Here is a 24,851-nt window from a genome sequence, read left to right as displayed (position 1 = left end):
GTTGACCCCATAGCTGCCAACAAGTCTCAGATTTCTTGAAGCCTTGTCAAGAACGTATCAATGCGTTCCCCCTTCTGCATCTGCGTGGATCTCATCTTCTGCTCCAAGTACATCTCCCGTTGCTCGGAAGATCCCTCTTATAGTGTGGCCAATGCTTCCTACATCTGCCAAGCAGTATCCTTGCTGGCAATATGACACACTACGTGATCTCTCACTTTGTCGAGGATCAATCGTTTAGCCTTTGCCATTTTAGCCTTGTACTATTGCGGATCTGGATCCGTGGGTACAACTACCACATTGTTGACATAGGTTTTGAGATTGTGCTCATCCAGAAGGCATGAGATCCTTGCCTTCCAGATCACATAGTTGGATGCAACATCCGACCGATCCTAATCTCTTAACCCACTAGTTGCCATCCCTGCCAACGAAATGTCAAACAACTTCCTCTCTCCTTTGCGTTGCTGCTGGGCTGGCCTGCACACTCCCTTCTGGATTTAGGGGATTTGCTCCTCTCTGCTGCTGCTCAACAATAGAGAAATCAAATTCTCTGGATAGGAATTCTCTGAGGAATAAATTCCCTCAATAGTTTCTCATTCTTCTTTCTGACGTTTTTTTGTCCTAGCAATTGCTGCAGAAAAATGCATATCACCATAAAAAATGCACTGCGCTGATGCTTCAGCGCTGCTCCCTCTGACACTGGCAAACTTCAATTTGGAAATCTCTCTTTGTCGACTCACTCAGAGAGAGATTTTTCCCACAAAAATTTTTCCCTCCTGGTCTGGATAGCGCAATCCCTCTGGGGATTCGATTTGCTGCCTACGCATCACTTCGACTTCCCTCCTCCTCTTCAACGTTGGGTTCTTTCGGCTCTGCTCTCTTGCTTCACCTGCAACTCTGATACCATGTGAAAATTTGGAGACGCAAATTTCTGCTGCAACAACTGATTAAGTTTCTTCTATTTGTTAAATTATTGAACAAATTATTTACTGCATCCTACAGCAAATACCAAAGCTAATACACTTCAACCTTCACCAGTTAAATTAAATGCGGAAACAAGAAACTGAGCAAGAAAGAAATACACAACACATGACACCGTTGTTTTTGGACAAATGTCCCTGGAAAAACCTAATGCGGGAAAATCGGTGCAGCAGTTGAGGGTTTGTATTATTAAGCAGTAGTTTTCTAAATACAGTTCGTTGGTTGCCCAACTGGCTATCCGATACAGAGAGAAATTGGGCAAAAAAATAGTGAGATGATCTCACCCCGTTATTGGAAGAACCGACAATGATTTGCGTTGGAGATGAGCTTCTGCGCAGTAACTGCGTCACTCCCATGCAGTCACTGTGTCATTGCAGCTAGGACTGCGCTACACTTCCTTCTGATCCTCTGCTCGCTGGAAACTTCAGCTCTCTGGCTTCCTGGTCTCACACCCTGGCTCCGACACTAAATCTTGACTGTTCCTCACATAATTTCGATCTCCCTCTGAAGCTCTGCACTGCCACAACGTAGCTCTGCGTGGCCCTGCGTCAGCCTCTTTGGACATCTTTCTGCCCTCTTTGCCTTGTACTCTATGACCCAAGAAAACTTCCCTCTGGAAACTACCCGTGCTACAACAAATATCCTCAATCAATTCTCTAGCAACTGCTGCGCTGCCCTCTCTGAGAAATTCGATCTCTTGATCTCTCTTCGATGTGTTTTCCAAATGCCCATCGAAGTCCTCCTTATAATCTTCCAGTTGAATAATCAACAACCCATAGTAGATTTTAATCAATGGCTCAGATTATTTGGACTCAATCTCCATCTTCTTCTAGAAGTTTCACCCTCAGTTTGATTAATACCCTTTAATTATTTTAATTTCCAAAGTTTAGACTTAGGCACCAATTAAAAATAATTAATTATTTTAATAAAATTGCCTTCGGGTGGAATTTCCCAAAATGATTTCTGGGTATTGTGGAATACATGTGTCCTAGCGTCCCTGCAAATTTTGAGGCTTATAGCACATCCGATGCTACCTGAAATCAACAGTTACATATTCTGTTTGTGGAGGAGGGCCAAGCATTTGGTGGTCAATTTTGGAGTGTCAAAACTAGGACAAACTCTTTCTCGGTTTTTCTGGGTTTATAGAGGAGAGGCCAAGATTAATTTGGCAGAATTTTTTGGGCAGATTTGAGGGGTCAAATAGGGGTCCCAACTCAACCAACAACTAGAGGAGTTAGGGAAAAATTGGGCCGAAATTCCAAGGTCAACATTTGGCCAATTCCTTTGTGGTGTTTTTGGATTATTGGTGGAAAGCACGGGGTTAATTTTCCGGATTTTTCTGAGCATCCAAGGAGGCCTTAGCAACAGTTCTTTGCAGCCAACAACATATTTTCTGGGTAGTTTCAGCGCAAAGCCAGGAGAGAGCAGCAGCAGCTTTGAGAGGGATTTCTTATTGTTTATTTGGGCTTAGCTAGTTTGCCTTGAGCAAGCCCAGGTGCGCTCTTTCCAACACCACATTGTACCCTCTTCTTTATTATGAAAATGGCTCAGATCAGTGCAGTTCATGGAGATTTCTGATTGTTAAATGTGCCGTAAATTTTTGTATGTGTTTCTGCTATGTTTTCTTTGTTTAACATTGTGTATTTCCATTAGGAATATTACAACAGGAGAATGTTCAGAAGATTTGAAATATATAAATATCCATGATAGAACAATAATATATTATATAAGAAATGTACAGAAGGTATGAGATGATTACAAATGTGGGTGAGGGCCTGCTTATATACCTAGGCAGGTACCCCTTCACAAAAGGTCATGTCTTTATAGAATTGCCTATTCACTACTAATTATTGGTCAATTCATTATTTATATTATTTGTATATATTTTATTCATAACATGTTACATTCTGTTGTTCCACGTAAATTACTTCTGGTAGCATCTTTTTTGAAGTACATTCCTACTTCTAGTAGCATCTTTTTTGAAGTACATTCCTAAGGATTTTCTATTGAGTCTTTGGTTGAAGGAGAATCTCATTCTTACTTATTGGCAGGCATCTTTTACACTTACATGGGGCTGTGTTGGTGAGGAGAACATACAACATAAGCATGATGTTGTCTCATTTGAGAGTGGCAACATTACTACTGCTGTCCGTAGCAGCAAACAGGTATGAAATTACCTTAGCAAATAAACTTTGATATATTCTCTGATGAACCATTAAAAATTTAAATTTATGAAAAAAACTAGAAATAAATATTCTAATGTTCCCTCTTACAAACTTATTATCTGTTTGGTCTTGAGTTGAAATTCTTTTCTGTATCAAAAGGAATGCTGAGCTTGTTTCTTTTCTTGCTTGAGGTTTTTGATTGGTTTTCAAAATTAGAGGCAGAGCTGAACATATTATTACTAATGCTACTGTTGTTGATGGAATGTCTTTCATTTGCACTGAAAGCAAATTACAACATTTTGTTTGTGATTCACATGTGATGCATAAAGATCACGCTGAAGTGGGACTCACCTCCACAGTCTGTGCTCATCCTGGCAAAACCAAACTCAAATTCTGTGCGAGCATTATGTGCTGAAATGGTCAGGTGTGTGTATTCAGTAAATTCTTTGTCAACTCAATGGATTGTAAACCCAATGCAGAGTATTTGGTGGATGGACCATTATACTTAATTATCATTCTTAGGACTGGGACTATCAGGATGGGTAAGAAAATGTTTGAGAAAATTTTCAAGAATATGCAGCATGACCTCAGTCTCCACAATTCAGATCATTATTGTATACTATAGATGCATGCTATGTTAGATTTACATTAAATTTTGACTATTTAATATTCTGTATGATGTTGCTGTTCTTATTGTGATTATATGTCGTGGATGCTATATCAGTACAGCAAAGTGCAATGTTGTGTGCCTTGTCCATTAGTTACTCTGCTGATTATAACCTAATTAGGTAACCTATAAAGCCATCCAGGACACTACCATTTCAGTTGATTATATTTCCGTTGCTTCCAAATTAATGAGCAACACAAATAAATACAAGAGATGTAAATACTTGGTTGATCAACAGTGACTATGAGCTTGGACTAAACTGATTTATATGTGTGAAACTTCTGCATTCTAGTCAAAATCAAGCTTCTTGAATTATTATCCCAATAACTTTTTATTTAAATAATTTTCAGTGAAGGGATTTGTGCTCATCAATTCCTTCTTTAATTTCTTTGAATTCTCATCAATCCTACCAACAAGGACACAGACATGAAAATATGTAAACTAATAAACACCATTATCTTTCTTTCTTTTGTTTCTAGAGGAATCAGCAACTGGGCTGGGCTCATACTTGCATGACATGGGGTCGATTCCGACTGCTACTACTATAAACTCTAGGTGCCTATGTATGCCTCTCCCACAGGCACAGGCTAATCGGGGGGATTTGAACCTTGAATCTCATAACTTACGTAGTACTTCATATCATGGGATCACCAATTGAGCTGCCCTCTGGGGCTATAAACAGCATCATCGTAGACATAGTGATAACAATTAATTGCGGATCAGACAACACCTTAGCAATACACATCCTAATTAGTAAATTTAATCATCAAGCCAAATGCACGATTCTATTATTCAAGTCACCTTCAAGAATGTATACAAGTGAATTTCCAACATAACATCGATATGGCTTAGATGGGGCAAGATAACTGACACAACAAATGAGCCTATAAATAAACAGAACCTGAATATGAGAACTTGCTCAAGGGAAGGATTGAGCTTGTACTAATGGGAAATAAGTTATATATACAAGGAAGAGTCAATGCCCTTTATGTGAAAATTCCTAAACCCGGAATCCCTACTGCAACAACTGATGATATTTCTCCTACTTGTTAGATTTACATGAACAACCTATTTGCAGTTTGCTACGACAAACATCGAAATACATACACAACAACCTACACCAATTAAATTATATGCCGAAACAAGACACTGAACAATAGAGAAAGATAACACAAATGACATAGTTGTTTTTGGACAAACGTCCTTGGAAAAACCTAATGCGGGAAAACTGGTGCAGCAGATCTGAGGGTTTTTATTATTAAGTAGAAGTATTTCTGAATACAACCTCTAGATGCCTTGCTGGCAATCCATTATAGAGAATATCACTCGGCAGAAGAAATTAGTGAGATTACCTCACTCTACACTGCAAGTCCCGACTGATTCAACAACTAAACGAACGAGTTCCTTGACAACTTCTGCGCTGCCCCTGCGTGGGCCTGCGTTAGCGTCTAAGACCTTGCATCACCTCTGTTGGGAATCGATTTCTTCTTAGGAGGTGATTCCAACCCTCCTGACTCAGAATGTCAGCCTCCCAGCAAATCTCGGCCTTCTGCGTGAAGGCTTTGCGTTGCTCTGCGTGGGGCCTGCGTGAGCCCTTCTTGGCTTTGCATCACCCTCTTTGGCCTCTGCACTACCTCTTCTGTGTGTCTCTCTGTCTCTTTGTTGAGTATTCTTGGCTCCGGAGCAGATCCTCTAGCCAAAACTTCTCTTTTCCCCTCTCTGCGTGATCACTACAAATCATTGCGCTGCCTCTAGCATCAACAATTTGAACTCACTGATCAACTCTTTTTGTGTCTTCCAAATGACCCTCAAGCCTCCTTAATTAATCTTCTCGTTGGCATTCAACGACCCAGATTAGAAGCTAATCAATGGCTAAGATCATTTCTACTTGATCCTCGTCTTATTCTAGAAGTTACACCCACAGTTAGATTAATACCCATTAATTATTTTAATTTCCTAAGTTTATACTTAGGGACCCATTAAAAATAAGTAATTATTTTAATAAAACTCTCTGGGTGGAATTTCCCAAAACGCTTTCTGGGTTCTTTGGAATACATGTGCCCAAGACTCCCTGCAAAATTTGAGACTTAGAGCACATCCGATGCTACCAGAAATCAACACTCCCTCTTAGCGAGGAATGTGCTCTAGCAATGTGGCCCATTAAAGCATCACCCTGACTTCATAATATCGTTCTTTGTGCTGCTGATGTCTGGAATGCTGTCCACCAACTATTGTGCTACTGCTGCAATTGTACTGCTGTGACACTGCCACTGTCAACACTGCATCCGTACTACAACTCCCTCTAAATTTTTGCATCTGTGCTGCTGCTGGCACTACCACTGCATGCAAACTGTTGCTACTACTGCATCAACAACGGAAAAACATCCCAAATTATTGAACAAGTGTTCAACATAGATGCATCTCGACGCTAAAGATCTCACTGCTGGTCCTACGCTGTCCCTCTGAAGCCACTATGCTGCTGGTGCTACTGCACTGTGCCTCCCTGCACTGCTGCAACTCTGCATTACGCTGCTCAGACTTGGCATTCTAGCCACTACATCTATCGCTCCAACACTCCTCTGCACCATCTGACACTTAGTCCATCCTGCTACTACTAATCTGGGCTCTCGTAACAAGGTATTGATCCGAGAGGTGGGCTCCTCAAGGATCTTGCCCATCGGTAGCTCTTTCGAATGACAACTCCAAATCAGAGCACCTCCCTCCTGGAGGTATCTCGGCTGTCATGGAAAACTCCTTCTCCTTGATCTTTGTGGGTGCAGTGTTCGGATCGTGCTTCTCATCTTTGTCCTTCTTCCTGAGAGGACAATATGTTGCGTAGCGACCCATTTCACCACACTTGAAGCATTTTATCTTCGAGACGTCCTTCTTCGGCCTTCGCTTCTCCTGCTGCCCCTTCGATGCAAGGGCTGCATTCTCATCCTCCTCCTCGGGCTTCGACTCACTGTTGCTGCTTCTGTCAAGCTTACACTTGACTAAGTCTCTCCTCAGCTCCTCTTGCTTTTGAGCTGCCCACATCTCATCCCCATTTGGTGAAGTCACCCTGCCCAGGATACTCCAGACAAAGACTTGCCACTAATTTGAGATTGAATTGAGGGCCAGTATAACCAACTCGGACCCTTGAGGTGTAGACCCCACAATTGCTAACTCGTCCCGGGTCTCCTGAAGCTTCGTGAGGAATAGATCTATGCATTCCCCCTTCTGCATCTGTGTAGATCTCAGTTTCTGCTCTAAGTACATCTTCCGTTGCTCGGAAGATCCTTGATATAGCGTTGCCAAGGCATCCCACATCTCCTTAGTAGTCCCTTTGCTAGCAATGTGACAAACCACGTGATCCTTTACTCCATCCAGGATCATCCTCTTGGCCTTCGCCATTTCTGCTCAGTACTTCTTCAGCGGATCTTGATTTGCAGGCACAACCACCATGCTGTTGACATAGGTCTTGAGAGAATGCTCATCTAGAAGGAATGACATTCTTGCCTTCCAGATGACGTAGTTGGATGCCCCATCCAACCTCTCCTGATCTCTCTCAACCCAGTGGTTTCCATCTCTGCCACGAAAAATGTCGCACTGCGCCTCTCTGGTTCCTACTGCTGCTGCTCAGCCAACAAGAAAATGGAATTTTGGGAAGGAAGTCTACTAAGAAAAAAATTCCGTCACTGTGCTTCTCCTCTCTCTTCTGACATCTTTCTGCCTAGCTAAATGGTCTGCAGAAAAAACTACGTCCCACCAACTCTTCCTCATGCCGAGGCTTCAGCACTGCTCCCTCTGCCACGACAAGATTTCGATTTGGAAGCCCTTCTCTTTGTTGACTCACTCAGAGAGAGACTGCCTCGAAATTCAACCCTCTTGGCTTGGACTACGCAATCCCTCTGGGGATTTGAACTGCTGCCTTCTGCAACTATTTTGATCTCCTTTTTTGCTTAGCATTGGGTTCTCTGGCATTGTTCTTCTTGCTTCACCTACATTGCTCCGATACTATGTGAAAATTCCTAAACCCGGAATCCCTACTACAACAACTGATGATATTTCTCCTACTTGTTAGATTTACATGAGCAAGCTATTTGCAGTTTCCTACGACAAATATCGAAATACATATACTGCAACCTACACCAATTAAATTATATGTCGAAACAAGACACTGAACAATAAAGAAAGATAACACAAATGACATAGTTGTTTTTGGACAAACGTCCCCGGAAAAACCCAATGCAGGAAAACCGATGCAATAGATCTGAAGGTTTTTATTATTAAGCAGAAGTATTTCTGAATACAACCTCTGGATGCCTTGTTAGCAATCTAGTACATAGAATATCACTCGACAGAAGAAATTAGTGAGATTACTACATTCTACACTGCACGTCCCGACTGATCTGTAGCTGAACCAATGAGTTCCCCGACTACTTCTGCGCTGCCCCTGCGTGGGCCTGCGCCAGCCTCTAAGGCCCTACGTCACCTCTGCTGGGAATCGATTTGCTTCTCAGGCGCTGATTCCAGCCCTCTCGGCTCTGAACGTCAGCCTCCTAGCATATCTCGGACTTTTGTGTGAAGGCCTTGCCCTGCTCTGCGTGAGCCCTTCCTGGCTCTGTGTCACCCGCTCTGGCCTCTGCGTTGCCTCTTCTGTGTGTCTCTCCGCCTCTCTGTTGAGTATTCTTGGCCCCGGAGAAGATCCTCCAGCCAAAACTTCCTTTGCCCCTCTCTGCGTGATCACTACAAATCACTGTGCTGCCTCTAACTTCAACAATTTGATCTGAGTGATCAACTCTCTGTGTGTCTTCCAATTGACCCTCAAGCCTCATTTAATAATCTTCTCGTTGACATTCAACAACCTAGATTAGAAGCTAATCAATGGCTAAGATCATTTCTGCTTGATCCTCGTCTTCTTTTAGAAGTTACACCCACAATTAGATTAATACCCATTAATTATTTTAAATTCCTAAGTTTAGACTTAGGGGCCCATTAAAAATAATTAATTATTTTAATAAAACTGTCTCCGGGTGGAATTTCCCAAAATGCTTTCTGGGTTCTTTGGAATACATGTGCTCAAGCTTCCCTGCAAAATTTGAGACTTAGAGCACATCTGATGCTACCAGAAATCAGCACTTTAGGATGAAAATACCTATCCTAACTGAATATCACTTTTAAAAATTGAAATGGAATCTTCTGACACCTTACAAGATTCCTTCAAGAATGTATGCAAGTGAATTTCCAACATAACATTGATATGGCTTTGATGGGGCAAGATAACTGACACAACAAAGGAACCCATAAATAAACAAAACCAGAATATGAGAACTTGCTCAAGGGAAGGATTGAGCTTGTACTAATGGGAAATAAGTTATATGTACAAGGAAGAGTCGATGCCCTTTAGGATGAAAATACCTATCCTAACTGAATATCACCTTTAAAAATTGAAATGGAATCTACTGACACCTTACAAGATTCAGGTGAGATCATGTAGTCAGTTACATAACTGACTTTGGCACTAATGAATCAATAATTAAACTTGAAACTACACATTAGCAAAAAATTGCTTGACTGAGCATAAAATGCAACAGTAATGCGCACATTATGAGCACAAGTAACATGTGGTAAAACACAAGAGTGCCTTTCAATCCTTCCCTGTTTTTGTAAAAATTTCAAGAATATGCTTTCCAATGGAAATTCAAAAAATTCACTTCAAGCTTGAGGTTTCTTGGATCAATCTCCTGTGAACTTTTTGGCCTTAGGGCTGAATCTGGAATATTAAATTAGAGCAGCAAATACTTTTCTTCTCACCAGCTCAAATCACAAGGCAGTCCAAGAAAATAAATATGAATCAAGAATACTTCAATGCAATAATGCGTCAACCCTTAGGGCACAGTTTCCAAGCAAATTGCATATTTGAAAATGACTTGTTACGGCAGTAAATCTGCCCTTCAGATTCAAAATGTTTGTTAAATCACTTAACAAATTCAGCTCAATGTTATTTGAAATCAACATACATAACCAGTGCTAGAATCTACTGGTTAAACTCTCCAAACTCTATCTAAGGAAACCATAGGAAAACCCTGGCTACCAATTCCTCCTAGCTAGGAATCACTCTTGAGTCTCAACCAAATCTGGTAACCCACCAAAGATCAATGACAAAAAGAAACAGAGCATAAAGAAATCAAGAACACAAAGGAACTTGTAAGAGAAAAATACTTTTATAACAAAAGAATGACAAAGACCACAGATCCATGAATCTTAAAATGACTTAAATATTATCTATGTCATCAATACAACACTAGGCATGATTGAGACTGTCAAAAATCGACTTTGTTAAAATGCCCAAGCCTATAATCTAGATGGCTATTATTGGTTAAATAACTTTAACATCTTCCCTTAATGGTCATTCTAGAGACCACAGCAAGTATGTCTCTGAATTTTATCAATTTATCTGGACCAAGAGACTTGGTAAAAATATCTGTAGTTTGGTCCTTGGGTGAGTGATATTTATTTGAACTTCTCGATCTTACAAGTTATTGGATGAAATGACAATGCACATCAATATGTTTGGTCAGCTCAGGGAAGATGAGATTCTTTGCCAGCTTTAAAACTGCCTGGTTTTCACAATACAACATTGCCTGCTCATTTGGATGAACTTGCAAAGTTGTAAGCTTTCTTCTAAGCCAAACTGCTTCACATGCCCCTTTGACTATTGCTTTGTGTTGTGCTTCAATAGAGGAAAGTGAAATTGCATGTTGGTCCAAGAAATTGCCCTTGAGCCAACGCTGAACACATAACTTGCTGTAGACATATTGTCATCCACGAATCTTGCCCCATAAAGCTCTGAATAGCCACACCAATGTTATTTGAACCAAACTAGTCATCGGAGTGATTGATCCCAAAAATGTGAACTGGACTTGAACCAGAAAAAGCCAGACCAAAACACTGGTCAGCCAAAAAATACATAAAATATTCAAATTTTGAAAAAAAGCATATATATTCATGTGCATCCATATGATTCCAAACCATTATACACAAATATGCAATTTTTCTCATATATATATAGCAAGGGTGCATATAACCAAAATAACAATGAGTGCAATCCATCGCCAAACCAAAAATACATCAATAAAGAGGCTCTAAATGGCTTGTAGAGTCCAAAAAAAAATCATGCTACAACAAATAACTACATATCATCAAAATCATTACCTATATTGGGACCCTGACCATCCATATCACCCTCTAAGCATTAAAATAAAAAAGGAAAAAGCTTAACATGCTAAATCAATGATTTTACTTGAGTGAAGGGTATGGTTTCACTATAGGGTAATGACAAAGGAGTTTAACAATCAATGCCACCAACATCGAGGTACATCGAGGGCTTGGTGCTCTTGATTAAATGCTAGTTCCATAGTCTCATACATGCTAGAATCTAATGGAAACATTGCAATCCTGCCAATCTTGAAATCTTGAGAACTATTAAGCTTGTTGAATTTTGAATGGGATTTAATATTCTGCCTTCTTCATATGAAATCCAATGATGTTGGAATTGTTGCTTCAAAAGCTAGCAAGCCTTGTGAGATGTCTCACAAGACAAGAACTAGACTAAGATACAACAATGAGGTGGTTACCGTTTTCACCTTAGCACTCCACCTCCTAGTCTTTAATGGAATTTCACAACACAGGTGGCTTCCTAGTATATATCACTTAAACAATATTCCAGGTCAATAGGTTCAAGGTGATGTGAGAGAAAGGCTTAATGAAGGTAATTATTTGGAGTAGGGCACAATTCTTTATGCTAAGGGACAACATACCATAAAATAAGCCTTGAAAAGAACACTTGAGGCCTGGGGTTTCAAGATATGATTTAATAAGAGAGCATCTAGGCATACAAGCATAAGGAAAAGGTTTACTTTCAAGGTAATATCAACAATATGGAATGGTAATCTTTCAGCAAGCCCTAAGTTGAAGCCTTTTGTAGAACTATAGTTTTTATGAGGTCCTAAATTCCCTAGGGTTCATGATGTCAACCCAAATGAGGCACTTTTCACCATGCAATATGCGATATTTCGAGTTTGTAATGTCAAGCAAGGTGATGGAATGCCAATTCATATCTAACATTGTAGTATCTCAAGTTCTAGCTGAATTCGTTCCTTGCCTAATCCCTAATGGCTTGCCTTGAAGGGGCCAAAAAGGTGAGAAAGAGGAGAAAGCTAAAAGTTTTGATCATCAATGGGATCCAATGGTGCATTGCTGATAACTCAAGGATCAAATATTACTCTTTATGATATAGAATTTATTTTACCCCTTAACATGAGACAATTTCTTGCTCATTAGGGTTGGGACATGCTTTTGAGAAACCAAGTGCTAGAAGAAAATGATTGATTTTTCTTAACTTCATAATTACTTGTGAATATTTGTTGGCATCTTATTACTTATATTATGTTCTCTTCATCAAGTGATTACCAAATGTACAAAACATGAAGATCACAAAGAGACAAAGAACACAAGAAGTTAGGCTCCAAGCTAGGGAAAAATTCCACAAGGGGAAAACCCAAACAATCCTTCTTATAGAATCAGATCAAAATGAGATATTCAAGACCTAAGACCAAGTCCAAGACTGCCACAAAGAACCCAAATCAACCCTCCTCCAAATCTCCTCCAATAAGTCAAAGTCAACAAAAGTCAATGCTGGTCAAACCCTTCTGAAATCTGGTCAAATCACAGAAAATATCAGACCCGTAGTGGAGACCGAATTTCGGCCCTATAGTAACCTTAGAAAATTGCATAATTTTTACATGTGTGAGCAGAATTAGGGCAGAAATCACGAATTTTCTCTCTCCTTTGACTTCGACACTCTCTTCTTTGACTTTGACTGTCTTTTCTTCTCTTCTTGGCATATAAATCGATGTGTTGATGTTGATGATTGAATGAGGTTGGCTGACTCTATATATACACGTCCAGGACGTTGAAAATTGGCAGCTCAGGGGGAAATTCCCTCCTTAGGGAAGCACTTCTCACCCTAAGGAGACCCTTCTAGTCCTTGAAATAATTTTATTTGCACATGGGAAAATTATTTTTTTAATGTTGGACTGTGTCACATCAAAAAATACGAGTCAGCCTGGAAGAGGAAATTCGTCCACCTCAACCACATATAAATAGATATCACTTGGCATCACTTGGAGGGCATCATCACACATTCATTTCATCTTCTCTTGGTTCGATTAGCGCTGAAAATTTCAGGTCCGAGTTCACACTTGCGAAGGAGAGAGAGGCACTTATGTTGACCAATGTTGACTTTTTGTTTGGGACTGTTTTGACTAGCGTTGACTTTATGTTTGGGAGCATTGATTTTGGGTTTTGGACTTGGTTTGACTTGGGATTTCGATCTGTGATTGGAGGTCGAATTAGGAGAGAGAAGGGCGACTTTTTCTAGGTACTTTGACCACATTTAACTGCAGGCCTGAGGTAGCTTTGACTGTAGGGTTGACTTTGATGTTGACTGATTTTGAGGTAGATTTTTGTGACTATTTTGACCAAGTTTGATTGAGGGAAAGAAGCTGAATTCTTTGCTGCATTGACCGAACTTTTTGGAGCACTTTGACCGTTCACTGTTGACTGGTTAGGGCAGCGATGACTATTGTTGACTTTGACAAAAAATTGCAGAATTAAAGTTTGACCAGATTTGACTTTTGAGCTCATATTGTTAGAAAACCATAAAGGCGGAAATATTTTCTTATCTTTGACAATTACCTGTGATATTCTTGTATTCTTATTATCTTCCCTTTATCTTCTATAACTTCTTATCATCAAGCAACTATAAAAAACATAAAAGCATGAAGATCAAGACATAAGATGTAGGCTTTCAACCACGGCAAAACCCCTCTTCTAGGGGAAAACCCAAAATTCTCTGCTCTTATCCAAGAAGCAAATCAAATGAGACAGCCAAAACCCTTTGACTAAGACAATGGCCTCCTCCAATTCACCAAGTCAGTCTCCCAAGACATTTAGCCAAACTCAAAAGTTAACTTATGTCAAACTGCTTCAATACTACATCAAGATCAGATTTCGGCCCTCCTGCATCAGATTTTCGGTCCTACTGCTTCACCTGCAACTTCAAAATCTCGCATGTGTGGGTGAAAAAGAGAGAATTTTCGGCTTCTTTTGCTAGACAAATGTCTCCTTCTCCTTCACTATGTTTTCTCCTTCACTTCTATGCTTCTTCGCATCATTTTTCTCCTCTTCAAACTGCAGATCGAACTTTTCTTCAATTGGTGCTTCAAATAGGTTGAATGTTCTTCTATTTATTGTGAAAATTTCACCACCGAAATTCTATTGCAACAACTGGAATTAATTCTTCTAACTTTAAATAAATTATGTGGTTTATTTCTATGACAACAATGAATTAATCACTTTGCAATCTTCACAAATAAAAATACTGTGGAAGATAAATTGGAAATTGAGAAAATACTAGCACACACACAAAAATATAACATCATTGTTTTTGGAAACAAGTCCTCGGAAAAACCCAACGTGGGAAAACTGGTGCAACAACTGAGAGTTTTTATTATTAAGCAGCAATCATAAATTCTGAGTACAATCTATGGATGCCCAATTGGCAATCCAATCAGCAAAATAATCTGGCCAAAATATTTGTGAGGCAAATACCTCAACACTATGCTTGATCAAGCTCTGACAACCGGCAAAACTAGCTAGTCGTATAGCCTTTGCGCAGGCCGCAACTCGCTAAACCTCAAAACTGCTGGAAAAAATGACATCCTGGTTGACTTTGCCTCTGGAAGGTATTTGCTTGGCCTCCTGGAGAATTTCCAGACCAACTGCAACTGAATTACCCTTCCCTTTAGCAAAACCAATCTCCCTTTGAAGCTATTTGTGCTGGCTTTGCTTTGGGAAATATGACCCTTCTGCTACTGGCTCTCCAAAACTGGAAGAATTCCTCCAGACGCATTGTCTCTACCTCCCTCTGTCTCTGCATCCCCTCTTTGGCTTGAACTCTTCTGGCAAACTACTACTGCTCTCTGGAAAGTCGAACTGCGTTAGGAAATCGATCTCAAGTGTGTTCCCCCATTTACCCATCGATGACTTCTCATTGTGGGACTCAAATGACTGTGATTAAATCTTAATCAATGGCTAAGATTATTTTCTAGTTGATCCGTGTGAGTTTCTAGGGAAACCTCACCTTCCTCAATTAATTCTTGTTAATTAATCATTTTTCCTAAGTTAGACTTGGGAAAAATTTAATTACTAATTAATTAACTTCAATAAGGTATTTCTAAGTGGATTTTCCTGGGACTTTTTCTGGGTTATGGGGTCCTAGTGTTTCTTAGCCTCTCTGACAACTATTGAGACTAGAACACGATTTAATGCTACAAAAACTAACACTTCCTCTTAGCGAGGAAGGTGTTCTAGTGTCGTACTGCTACAACACCCTATCTCTGCATCATCCTCTATACACACTGTTGATGTTTGGCCACTGTGACTGCTTGCCACTGCCCACCAACCACTGCACAACTCTAATGTTGCATCTTTGCTGCTGTACACACTGTTGATGTCTAGCCGCTGTGATTGCTTGCCACTGCCCACCAAACACTGCACAACTCTAATGTTGCACCTTTGCTGCTGTTGACACTGCAATCCCCTCTCAACTATTGCTGTTGCTACTGCAATCACTGCAACTGAGAAGCATCCGAAATATTGAATCCACTGTGTCAATGTGCTATATCTGTCTCCTAAGTCTTGACTGCTACTAGCCTCTGCACTGCCCACTGGGAATCTGCACTGCTGCCGATATTGTTACTGAGCCTCCTGCTCTGCTCTCAACATTGCTCTGCACTCCTCAACATCTCTAACTATAACTAGTTTGCAACTGTTACTTTGGAATCTGACTGCATGATTTGACACTAATCCTCCTGCTACTAAATATTGTTGGCCCCTGTAGCAAGGTAATGATCCATGAGGAGTACACCTCAATGGACGTTGCTCAAACCTCTTTGCAACTTTGGGGCTATAACTCCATATCACCCCACCTCACTCTTGGAGGTATAGCTGCAAACATTGCAAAGTCTACCTCCAACCTAGAGGACAATTTTTCTATCTTTGTGGATACTGCCCTCTGGTCCTGCTTCTCCTGCTTGTCCTTCTTCCTTCGAGGAAACTGAGTACTATAGTAGCCAAACTCGCCACACCTGAAGCACTTGACCTTAGATAGATCCTCCTTTTTTTCTTCTCCCCCTGTCCCTGACTAGGACCCTTTGATGCATGTGCCACATTCTCTTCCTCCTTCTCTCCTTTCGAACCCTTACTGCTGCTTTCGCTAATGGAGGCCTTCACTAGTGCTCGCCTCATCTCCTCCTGCTGCAAGTCATGACCACATCCTATCCCACCTAGGTGGAGTATCTTGTCCTAAGATGCCTTGGACGAAGTTCTCCCAGTCCTCTAAAACACTGTTCAGTGCCAAACGTACAAGCTCTATGTCTTGAGGCGCCTCCCCAACTACCGCAGTTTGATCTCAGATTTCCTGTATTCTGGTGAAAAAGGGATTAATGCCTTCACCCTTATGCATCTTGAGGTTTCTCAGCTTCTCCTTTAGGAACATCTTCCGCTATTAAGAAGGATTCTGATATAGCTGAGCGAGAGCATCCCACATCTCCTTGGTAGTATTCTTGTTAGATATATGTGAAACTATATGGTCCCGGACTCCATCCAGGATCATCCACTTCGCCTTGGCCATTTCTTTCCAATACTCTCTGAGCTAATCTGCATCGGTCAACCCTGCCACTGCATTTTTTGCATAGGTCTTCAGGCCAAATTCATCTAGCAGGAAGGACACCCTGGTCGTCTAGATGACACAGTTGGAGGCTCCCTCCACCTATATCATGTGTTAGTTTTTGTAGAATCGAATGTGTTCTAGTCTTGAAATTTTTTGGAGAGGCTAGAATACATGAGATCTCCAAAACACAAAAATCTTTTCTGGTAATTCTGCTTAGAAATGACTTAATTAGATTATTAACCAATTTTTAAATATTTCCTAAGTCTAAACTTAGGAAATATGGTTAATTAATCAATATTAATTAAGTCAAAGCGAGAATCATCTAGAAACTCACACGGATCGATGTAGAGATGATCCTAGCCATTGATTAAGTTTTAATCTTGGCCGTTGGTGCTCCAACAAAGAATTATAAGAGGAGGTCGATGTGGTGATGGAGAGGATATTTGTGAGGTTCGATTTCATGAGCAGATCGATTTCTAGAGTAATAGTAGTCAGTTGCCGGAGAGAGAGCTAGAGATCAAAGTAGTAAGAGGGGCAGAGGCAGTGAAGCTAGAGGAAGATTTCCAGATCCAATGAGTGCATTTGAAGAGAGGCAAAAGAGCCACAGAGACGCTGCCATTGGGGCAACGTAGTAGCCTCTAGAGGCAGTTTCGATTCTGTTTGGGAAAGCCGTGTTTTAGTGCTAGAAGCTGGACATAGGTTCCGGGGGCTAGGAGAGATATTTTCCCCAACAACAGTAGACTAGACGACTTGAGGAGAGGCTGATTTAGATTGAGCGCAGAAGGGATTCCTCTAGGGTGACGCAGAGCTTGCCCAGAGGCAGTTTGGATGGCTCATCTGGAGCTGCAGCCAGAGCCCGTATTTGCCTGCGTGGTGAGGAAAATTCCTCATTAGATTTTTGCCAGTATTTTCTCTGCAGGATTGCCAGTATTGGGCATCCAGATTGTATTTAGATTATTTCACTACTGCATAATAATAAAACCCTCATCGGTTGCACCGGTTTTCCCAAGTTAGGTTTTCCGGGGACATTTGTCCAAAAATAATTGTCTTATATTTTATGTGTGTGTGCTAGCATTTCTTAGTTTCCAGTGCATTACTTTTCCACAGTGTTTTATTTGTGAAGGTTGCAGTGTGTTTATTTTGATATTTGTTGTAGCAGATAAATTGTTAAATTAATCAACAATTAGGAGAAATAATACCAGTTGCTGCAATAGGGTTCCAGTTTTTGGAGTTTTCACATGGTATCAGAGTGTAGTTGATCAGCCAGAGAGCTGAGAGGCGAAAAGAGAAGGAAATTTTTTGTTCATTGTGGACAATAGGCCAAAATTCCCAAGGGCAGCGCAGTCATTCTGTCAGGAGGCCAAGTAACTTGTGGAGGTTCTATTTTTCTGAGTGGGGCAGAAAAATTCGATCCTACCAGATCGAGTGATTCCAGAGGCAGAGGGAGTAACTGAAATTTTCATTCGACAGATCTCTAGCTGGATATAGAGGTTTTGCAATAGTGCGCTAGAGCAGCGCTAGTGTTGGGTGGAAGGGAGAACAACACATGTAGAGGGAAAATTTTCCTCAGGGAACTTCTAGTTGCAAGAAGTTTGATTTTTCCTTGCAGATCAGCGGTCATTTTGAGCAGATTTTCTCACTCCAAAAGGGAGTGCAAATAGCAGAGCAACATCTGAGTAGAAGGAAAGAGGAAGTTTTCGACAGATCGTTGAGATGGCCGCTGTTGGGCTCCGTGATTAGGACAAGTTGGATGGAGCTTCCAACTACTTCATCTGGAAGGCAAGGATGTCCTTCCTTCTAGATGAATACGACCTGAAATCCTATATTGATGTAGCGGTAGCAGTTCCCACAGATATAGATAAGCTGAAAGAGTACAAAAAGGAGATGGCTCGGGTGAAGAGGTTGATCCTAAACGGAGTCCGGGATCATATTGTGTCACATATAGTTGACAAAGATATTGCCAAAGAGATGTGGGAGACCCTCTCCATGCTATACCAGGGTGCTTCTGAGCAACGAAAGATGTACTTAGAGGAGAAGTTGAGATGCATCAGGACGCAGAAGGGGGAAGGCATAGATCCCTTCCTCATGAGAATTTAGGAGGTCTGAGACTGGTTGCCAGTTGTTGGGGAAGCACCTCAACCCACAGAGCTAGTGCGATTGGCACTCAATAATGTCTCAAAGGAGTGACAGGTATTCCTCCAAAGTATCTTGGGCAAAGATACCTTGCTAGGGTGGGACAAGATGTGGGTCGATTTGCAGCAGGAGGAATTGAGGTGAGCTCTTCAAAAGAGCTCCATCAATGGTAGCAGCAGTGGACAGAAGCAGGTGAAGGAGAAGAAAATGTGGCCCTCGCATCTAAGGGTCCCAGTCAGGGACAGGGGGAGCAAAGGAAGAAGAAATGAAAGTTCAAGTGCTTCGGATGTGGTGAGCTTGGTCACTACAGTACTTAGTGTCCTCTCAGGAAGAAGGATAAAGAGGAGAAGTAGGATCAGGCGGCAGCTCATGCAGAGATTGATAGGCTCTCCTCCAGGCTAGAGGAAGACTGCGCTATGATCACCGACATACCTCCAAGAGTGAGGTGGGGTGATCTAGAGTTGTAGCCTCATAGCATTACAGATGGGCAGACTCCTTGAGGAGTACCCCCCATGGATCAATACCTTGCTATGGGGGCCCACAATTTTCAGTAGTAGGTTGGATTAGTGACAGTTGATGCAATCAGATGCCAGAGTCACAGTTGTAGAGACTAGTAGCAGTTAAATACTAGGGAGCGCAGTGTAGAGTTGGCAGCAGTGCAGAGTCAGCACCAACATAAATTCTTCAGTGACAGTGCAGATACTAGCAGTAGTCAGAGACTTGGGTGACAGATTCATTAGACTGATCACAGTTGATTCAATATTTTGGATGCTTTTCAGTTGCAGCAACAACAAATGAGAGGGAGTTGCAGTGCAAATGCACTATTGGCAGTAGTGTCAACAACAACATAGATGCAGCGTATATCGGGGATGCGCATTGGTTGGTGGGTAACAGTAGCTAGACATCAATAGCATGACAGGAGATGATGCAGAGACAGGGTGTTGCTACAGGGTGTGCAGTAGCACTAGAACACATTCCTCTCTAAGTGGGAGTGTTAGTTTTTGCAGCATCAGATGTGTTCTAGCCTTGAAATTTTGTGGAGAAGCTAGAATACATGAGATCTCCAAAACCCAAAAATCATTTCTGAAAATTCCGCCTAGAAATGACTTAATTAGATTATTAACCAGTTTTTAAATATTTCCAAAGTCTAAACTTAGGGAATATGGTTAATTAATCAGTATTAATTAAGGCAAGGTGAGAATCATCTAGAAACTCACACAAATCGATCCAAGGATGATCCTAGCCATTGAGTAAGTTTTAATCTTGGCCGTTGGTGCTCCAACAGAAGATTATAAGAGGAGGTCGTCGTGGTGATGGACATGATACTTGTGAGGTTCAATTTCATGAGCAGATCGATTTCCAGAGTAGTAGTGAGTTGCCAGAGAGAGAGCCAAAGATCGAAGCAGTAAGGGAGGGGCAGAGACAGTGAAGCCGGAGGAAGATTTCTAGATCTAGTGAGTGCATTTGCAGAGAGGTAGAAGAGCCACAGAGAGGCTGACGTTAGGGCAATGCAGTAGCCTCTAGAAGCAGTTTCGATTCTGCTGGGGAAAGCTGAGTTTCAGTGCCAGAAGTTGGATAGAGGTTCTGAGGGCCAGGAGAGACATTTTCCCAAACAACAGTAGACTAAACGACGTGAGGAGAGGCTGATTCAGACTGAGTGTAGAAGGGATTGTGCTAGCATGATGCAGAGCCTGCGCAAAGGCAGTTTGGACGGCTCACTTGGAGCTGGAGTGAGAGGTCGGATTTGCTTGTGGGGTGAAGAAACTTCCTCACTATATTTTTGCCGGTATATTCTCTGCAGGATTGCTACCATTGGGCATCCAGATTGTATTCAGATTATTTGACTGTTACATAATAATAAAACCCTCATTTGCTGCACTGGTTTTCCCAAGTTGGGTTTTTCCGCAGACATTTGTCCAAAAATAATTGTCTCATATCTTATGTGTGTATGCTAGCATTTCTCAGTTTCTAGCTGATTACTTTTCTGCAATATTTTATTTGTGAAGGTTGCAGTGTGTTTATTTTGATATTTTCTGTAGCAAATAAATTGTTAAATTAATTAACAATTAGGAGAAATAATACCAGTTGTTGCATCAGGGTTCCAGTTTTGGAATTTTCACATCCTGATCTCTAAGCCTAGTTGTGGTTATCTTTGAAACTGGAATGGAAATCTCCCTCTTTCACCTGCTCGACCGTTGATTTTGCTATTTGCACTCCCTTCTGGAGTGAGAAAATATGGTTGCAACTACTGCAGGCTACAACAGGGAATATGGATTTCTGAACTAGAAACCCTCTGAGAGAAATTCCCTCTTTGTGTATGCTTTCTCTGCCACTCGACGCTGATTCTGCTCTAGCAACTGCTACACAACCCTTCTTTGCCCAAACAAGGAATCTGCCCAGCGAAAATATTGAACTGTTGCTCCCTCTGCTTGCTGGAATCACTCTTTCAAGCAAGCCAAATTTTTCTGCCAATCCTGCATTGAAAATTGAAATGCTTAGCAATTCGCACTACCTGGCTAGGCAGTGCGCAACCCCCAAAAAATTTGTCCAGCTGCTCCTTCTGTATGACGAAGTTTCTTCTTCTGCTTCTATGCTTCCCCGTTTGATCAAAATCACTCTGATATCGTGTGAAAATTTCACCACTGAAATTCTATTGCAACAATTGGGATTAATTCTTCTAATTGTAAATAAATTATGTAGTTTATTGCTACGACAACAACAAATTAATCACACTGCAATCTTCACAAATAAAAATACTGCGGAAGTTAAATTGGAAACTAAGAAAATATTGACACACACACAAAAATAAAACACTATTGTTTTTGGACAAAAGTCCTTGGAAAAACCCAATGTGGGAAAACTGGTGCAACAACTGAGGGTTTTTATTACTTAAGCAACATTGAGAAATTCTGAGTACAATCTATGGATGCCCCACTGGCAATCCAAGCAGCAAAATAATCTGGCCAAAATATCTGTGAGGAAAATACCTCAACACCATGCCTGATCCAGCTCCGACAATTGGCAAAACTAGTTAGTCGCACAACCTTTGCGCAGTGCTTGCACAGGCCCCAACTCGCTAAGTCCGATGTTGAAGTCTTATTTATTATGAGGTAGGTAAGCATCTTCAACATCTTGAAGACTACGTATCTGCAAATCTTCAACAACAAGTACAACCAAGCACAAATATAGAGCATGAAGTCAACTTTGTTAATATAGGGTTAGCATGTCATCACAATGGGAGCATAATAAATAAGACTTTAGATATCAAAACATGAACTTAGTTATGTTTACAACAATGTGGAAAAAGTTGAAGTCGGGATAAAATCGGCAAGGGTCCAGAAATTGAAAAAGTCGTTAAAGTCTGGAAAAGTCGGCAAAATTAAAAAAAATACAAAAATATTCATTTTTTTAAACCCTGACTCTTTCAATAAAATCCGATTTAAAAAAAATAAATTAAAAAATCGTTAAAGAAGCTACCTCATTCACAATTTTTTGGAAAAATGCCCAATTTAATCCTTACTTTTTCAACTGGGAAAAAATCAGCAAAAAATCAGCTGATTTAATCGGCTACCCAAAAATATCGCGTTTTGGGGATTTAATTCCGATTTTTTCCCGACTTTTTCTTTACAATAAACAAGGGTTACAATTTACACGTTTCATAATAATTTTTTGCTAGGTTTTTTGTCACAAACCCTAGATTCCGTCATCAAGACTAAAGCATTAGATATCAACAACTAAATCAAGTTGGGATTTCAGTCATAACGCAAGCATTATTACATCTAGGGTTTCATTATCATGCCCTAGAAACTTATATCGATCTCTACTAGAGTTTTGTCGTAAACCCTAGACATAAACATCAAAATTTTAATGTTAGATATACGACAACTTGACCAAGCTAGTGTTTCAATCAAATAGAAGCATACCTAGGACTTCATTCCTAGGATCTCTGACTATTGCAAGGGTTTTGTTGTAAACCCTAATTCATCAAACCTTAAAAATCTAGGGTTTCATCATATATCCCAGGCATCAACAACAAACCTTAAAAAACTTACGGTTTCATCATAACATCAACAAACTCTAAACATAAAAAGGGCTATGGTTTTTATAGTGAACCCTAAAGGTTAGGGTTTTACCAAAGTGAACAAATGATAGTAAGACGAGGGTTTATTTAATCTAGAGATTAATCACCCTAACACTATGAGAATATTTCATGATTCTATAGCAAAATCCTCTGTAACAAGGCTTCTTACAAGTCTCCTTTTGAAAACTCCCTCTGAATCTAGTCATAATCCTTTTTATTTGGAATATACCTGCAAGCTTAGTCCTTCCGAGGAAAAGAGAAAGGATAATAATCAAGGAACAAGGATAAAGCTATATCTATATATATATATATATATATATATATATATATATATATAGGAAATAAAAAATAATACTTATCTTTTGTGAAAAGGTGGAAGCTCCCCCTGGAAGGGCTCCCTCGCATCATGAAATATCAACATCCTCATTTCTTTATGTACTTGCAACAATCATTGACAAGTACGACCCAAGATATGCAAGTATAAGAGTATAATTACAAACTAGGGACTCCATGGAATCTTCAGAAAGAGAGAATTCCTAGGTTTTCTAGATCTAAACCCTAAGTCTCAAAATATAAACTCTAGGGTTTGAATCTTAAATTTAAATCTATTCTTACTAGGGTTGTCCAATTCTCCTTGGACTACCTACAAACCCTAGAGACCAAAAGCTAGGGTTTATGAGGAACCAAAATAGAACAGGGTTAGGGTTTCTGTAGGTTTTCCAAATACCAATAAGGGATTACTAGAATTTAGAAACCAACAATCTTCAACAAGATGAAAGCTACAAACCCTAGAACCAAAAAGGAGATATCAAAACCAAATTGAGTTGGACCTTATATAAGTAAAAATGATTATATGTACCTCAAAGAATACTTACCTTAGTTCTCCAAGATTAGAAAATATGCGCTGCAAAGGATTCTTCATGATGCCTCTTTCTGTTCTAATTTCATCCTTGAAGTATTTGTTCCAATTTTGACTTTAATAAGATCTTCAAGGTTCCTTCCATAAGCTGGTGCAATATGCCTGATGCTTCTTCTATCACTGCTTGTAGATTAATTTTCCTTTTGAGACAAAGATAATAGGCTTGCTTAATGATAGATTATGCACAAAGAACCTCTTTTTGTGTTTTTGAGATTCCTGTAGCCTTCTTTTACAAATTCGTCCTTTAAACTAGGAATTCCAGTAAACACAAAAGGTTGTTTCTTAAACAGATCTAGTTTTCCCTCAATAGATGCATACTATATTTTTCTTTAATGTGACGCAACTCGTGAGATGCAGAGGCTGCTGCAAGTCTTGTCAAATATTGATACATAATTCACTGTAAGGTCTTGACCTTATACAAATCTCTTGCTGCTACAAACTTTGGTAATGACTTATAAGATACTGGGAGTTTTTTGAAGATGATCTCGGCCTAGTGGGTAATTATAAATTCTAATCTGTCCTTTGAGAATGCCCTTATATAGTTTCCTTTGCAAATAAACTCTTTGTTGGCTATAAGGACTACCTCTGGTCCTTACAATACTTCATGAATTTCGGATTCTAGAGAAAAGATTCAGACCTTAATTTTTATGTATAGGACTTCGATCTCTTCCCTAGATGCTTGGCCTTGTTTAGGCTTTATTGTATATCCTTTTGGATCCTTCAAAAGATGCTTCTTGGCTTCTTTAAACCTTTCGCTCCTCTACTCTAGATATATGGCCCTAATTTCAGAAATATACTCGGATCCTCTTCTTATGTAGCTCGGCCTAAATAGTCCCTCTTGAAACCTTGTTTCTTTCAATCAGTTGTGATCTTCTAGCTGCCATTTTCCTTCTCCTTTTCCTTAGCTCTGGAACCATGTTAGAAAATCATAAGGGCAGAAAGATTTTCTTATCTTTGACAATTACTTGTGATATTCTTATAGTCTTATTATCTTCCTTTTATCTTCTTCAACTTCTTATCATCAAGCAACTATAAAAAACATAAAAGCATGAAGATCAAGACACAAGATGTAGGCTCTCAACAAGGGAATAACCCCTCTCCTAGGGGAAAACCCAAAATTCTCTTCTCTT

General features: G+C 40.2%; 1 protein-coding gene across 2 annotated transcripts in view; it reads left to right on the top strand.

The window, feature by feature from the left end:
- Positions 1-24,851, top strand: part of NADK1 (NAD kinase 1) — a 465,773-nt gene that overhangs the window by 145,867 nt on the left and 295,055 nt on the right. For both annotated transcript variants that reach the window (XM_089385728.1, XM_089385727.1), the window contains exons 5-6: positions 3,030-3,143; positions 3,473-3,567. In XM_089385728.1, coding sequence (XP_089241854.1) covers positions 3,030-3,143; positions 3,473-3,567 — 209 coding nt within the window. The remainder of the gene's footprint in view (positions 1-3,029; positions 3,144-3,472; positions 3,568-24,851) is intronic.

The sequence above is a fragment of the Pinus tabuliformis genome, chromosome Q (genome assembly GCF_031772625.1).
Source record: "Pinus tabuliformis cultivar Carrire ecotype Pingquan chromosome Q, CPIR1, whole genome shotgun sequence".
Lineage (NCBI taxonomy): Eukaryota > Viridiplantae > Streptophyta > Pinopsida > Pinales > Pinaceae > Pinus > Pinus tabuliformis.
Note: the sequence above shows the minus strand (reverse complement) of the source record. Positions and strands in the feature narration are given on the sequence as shown.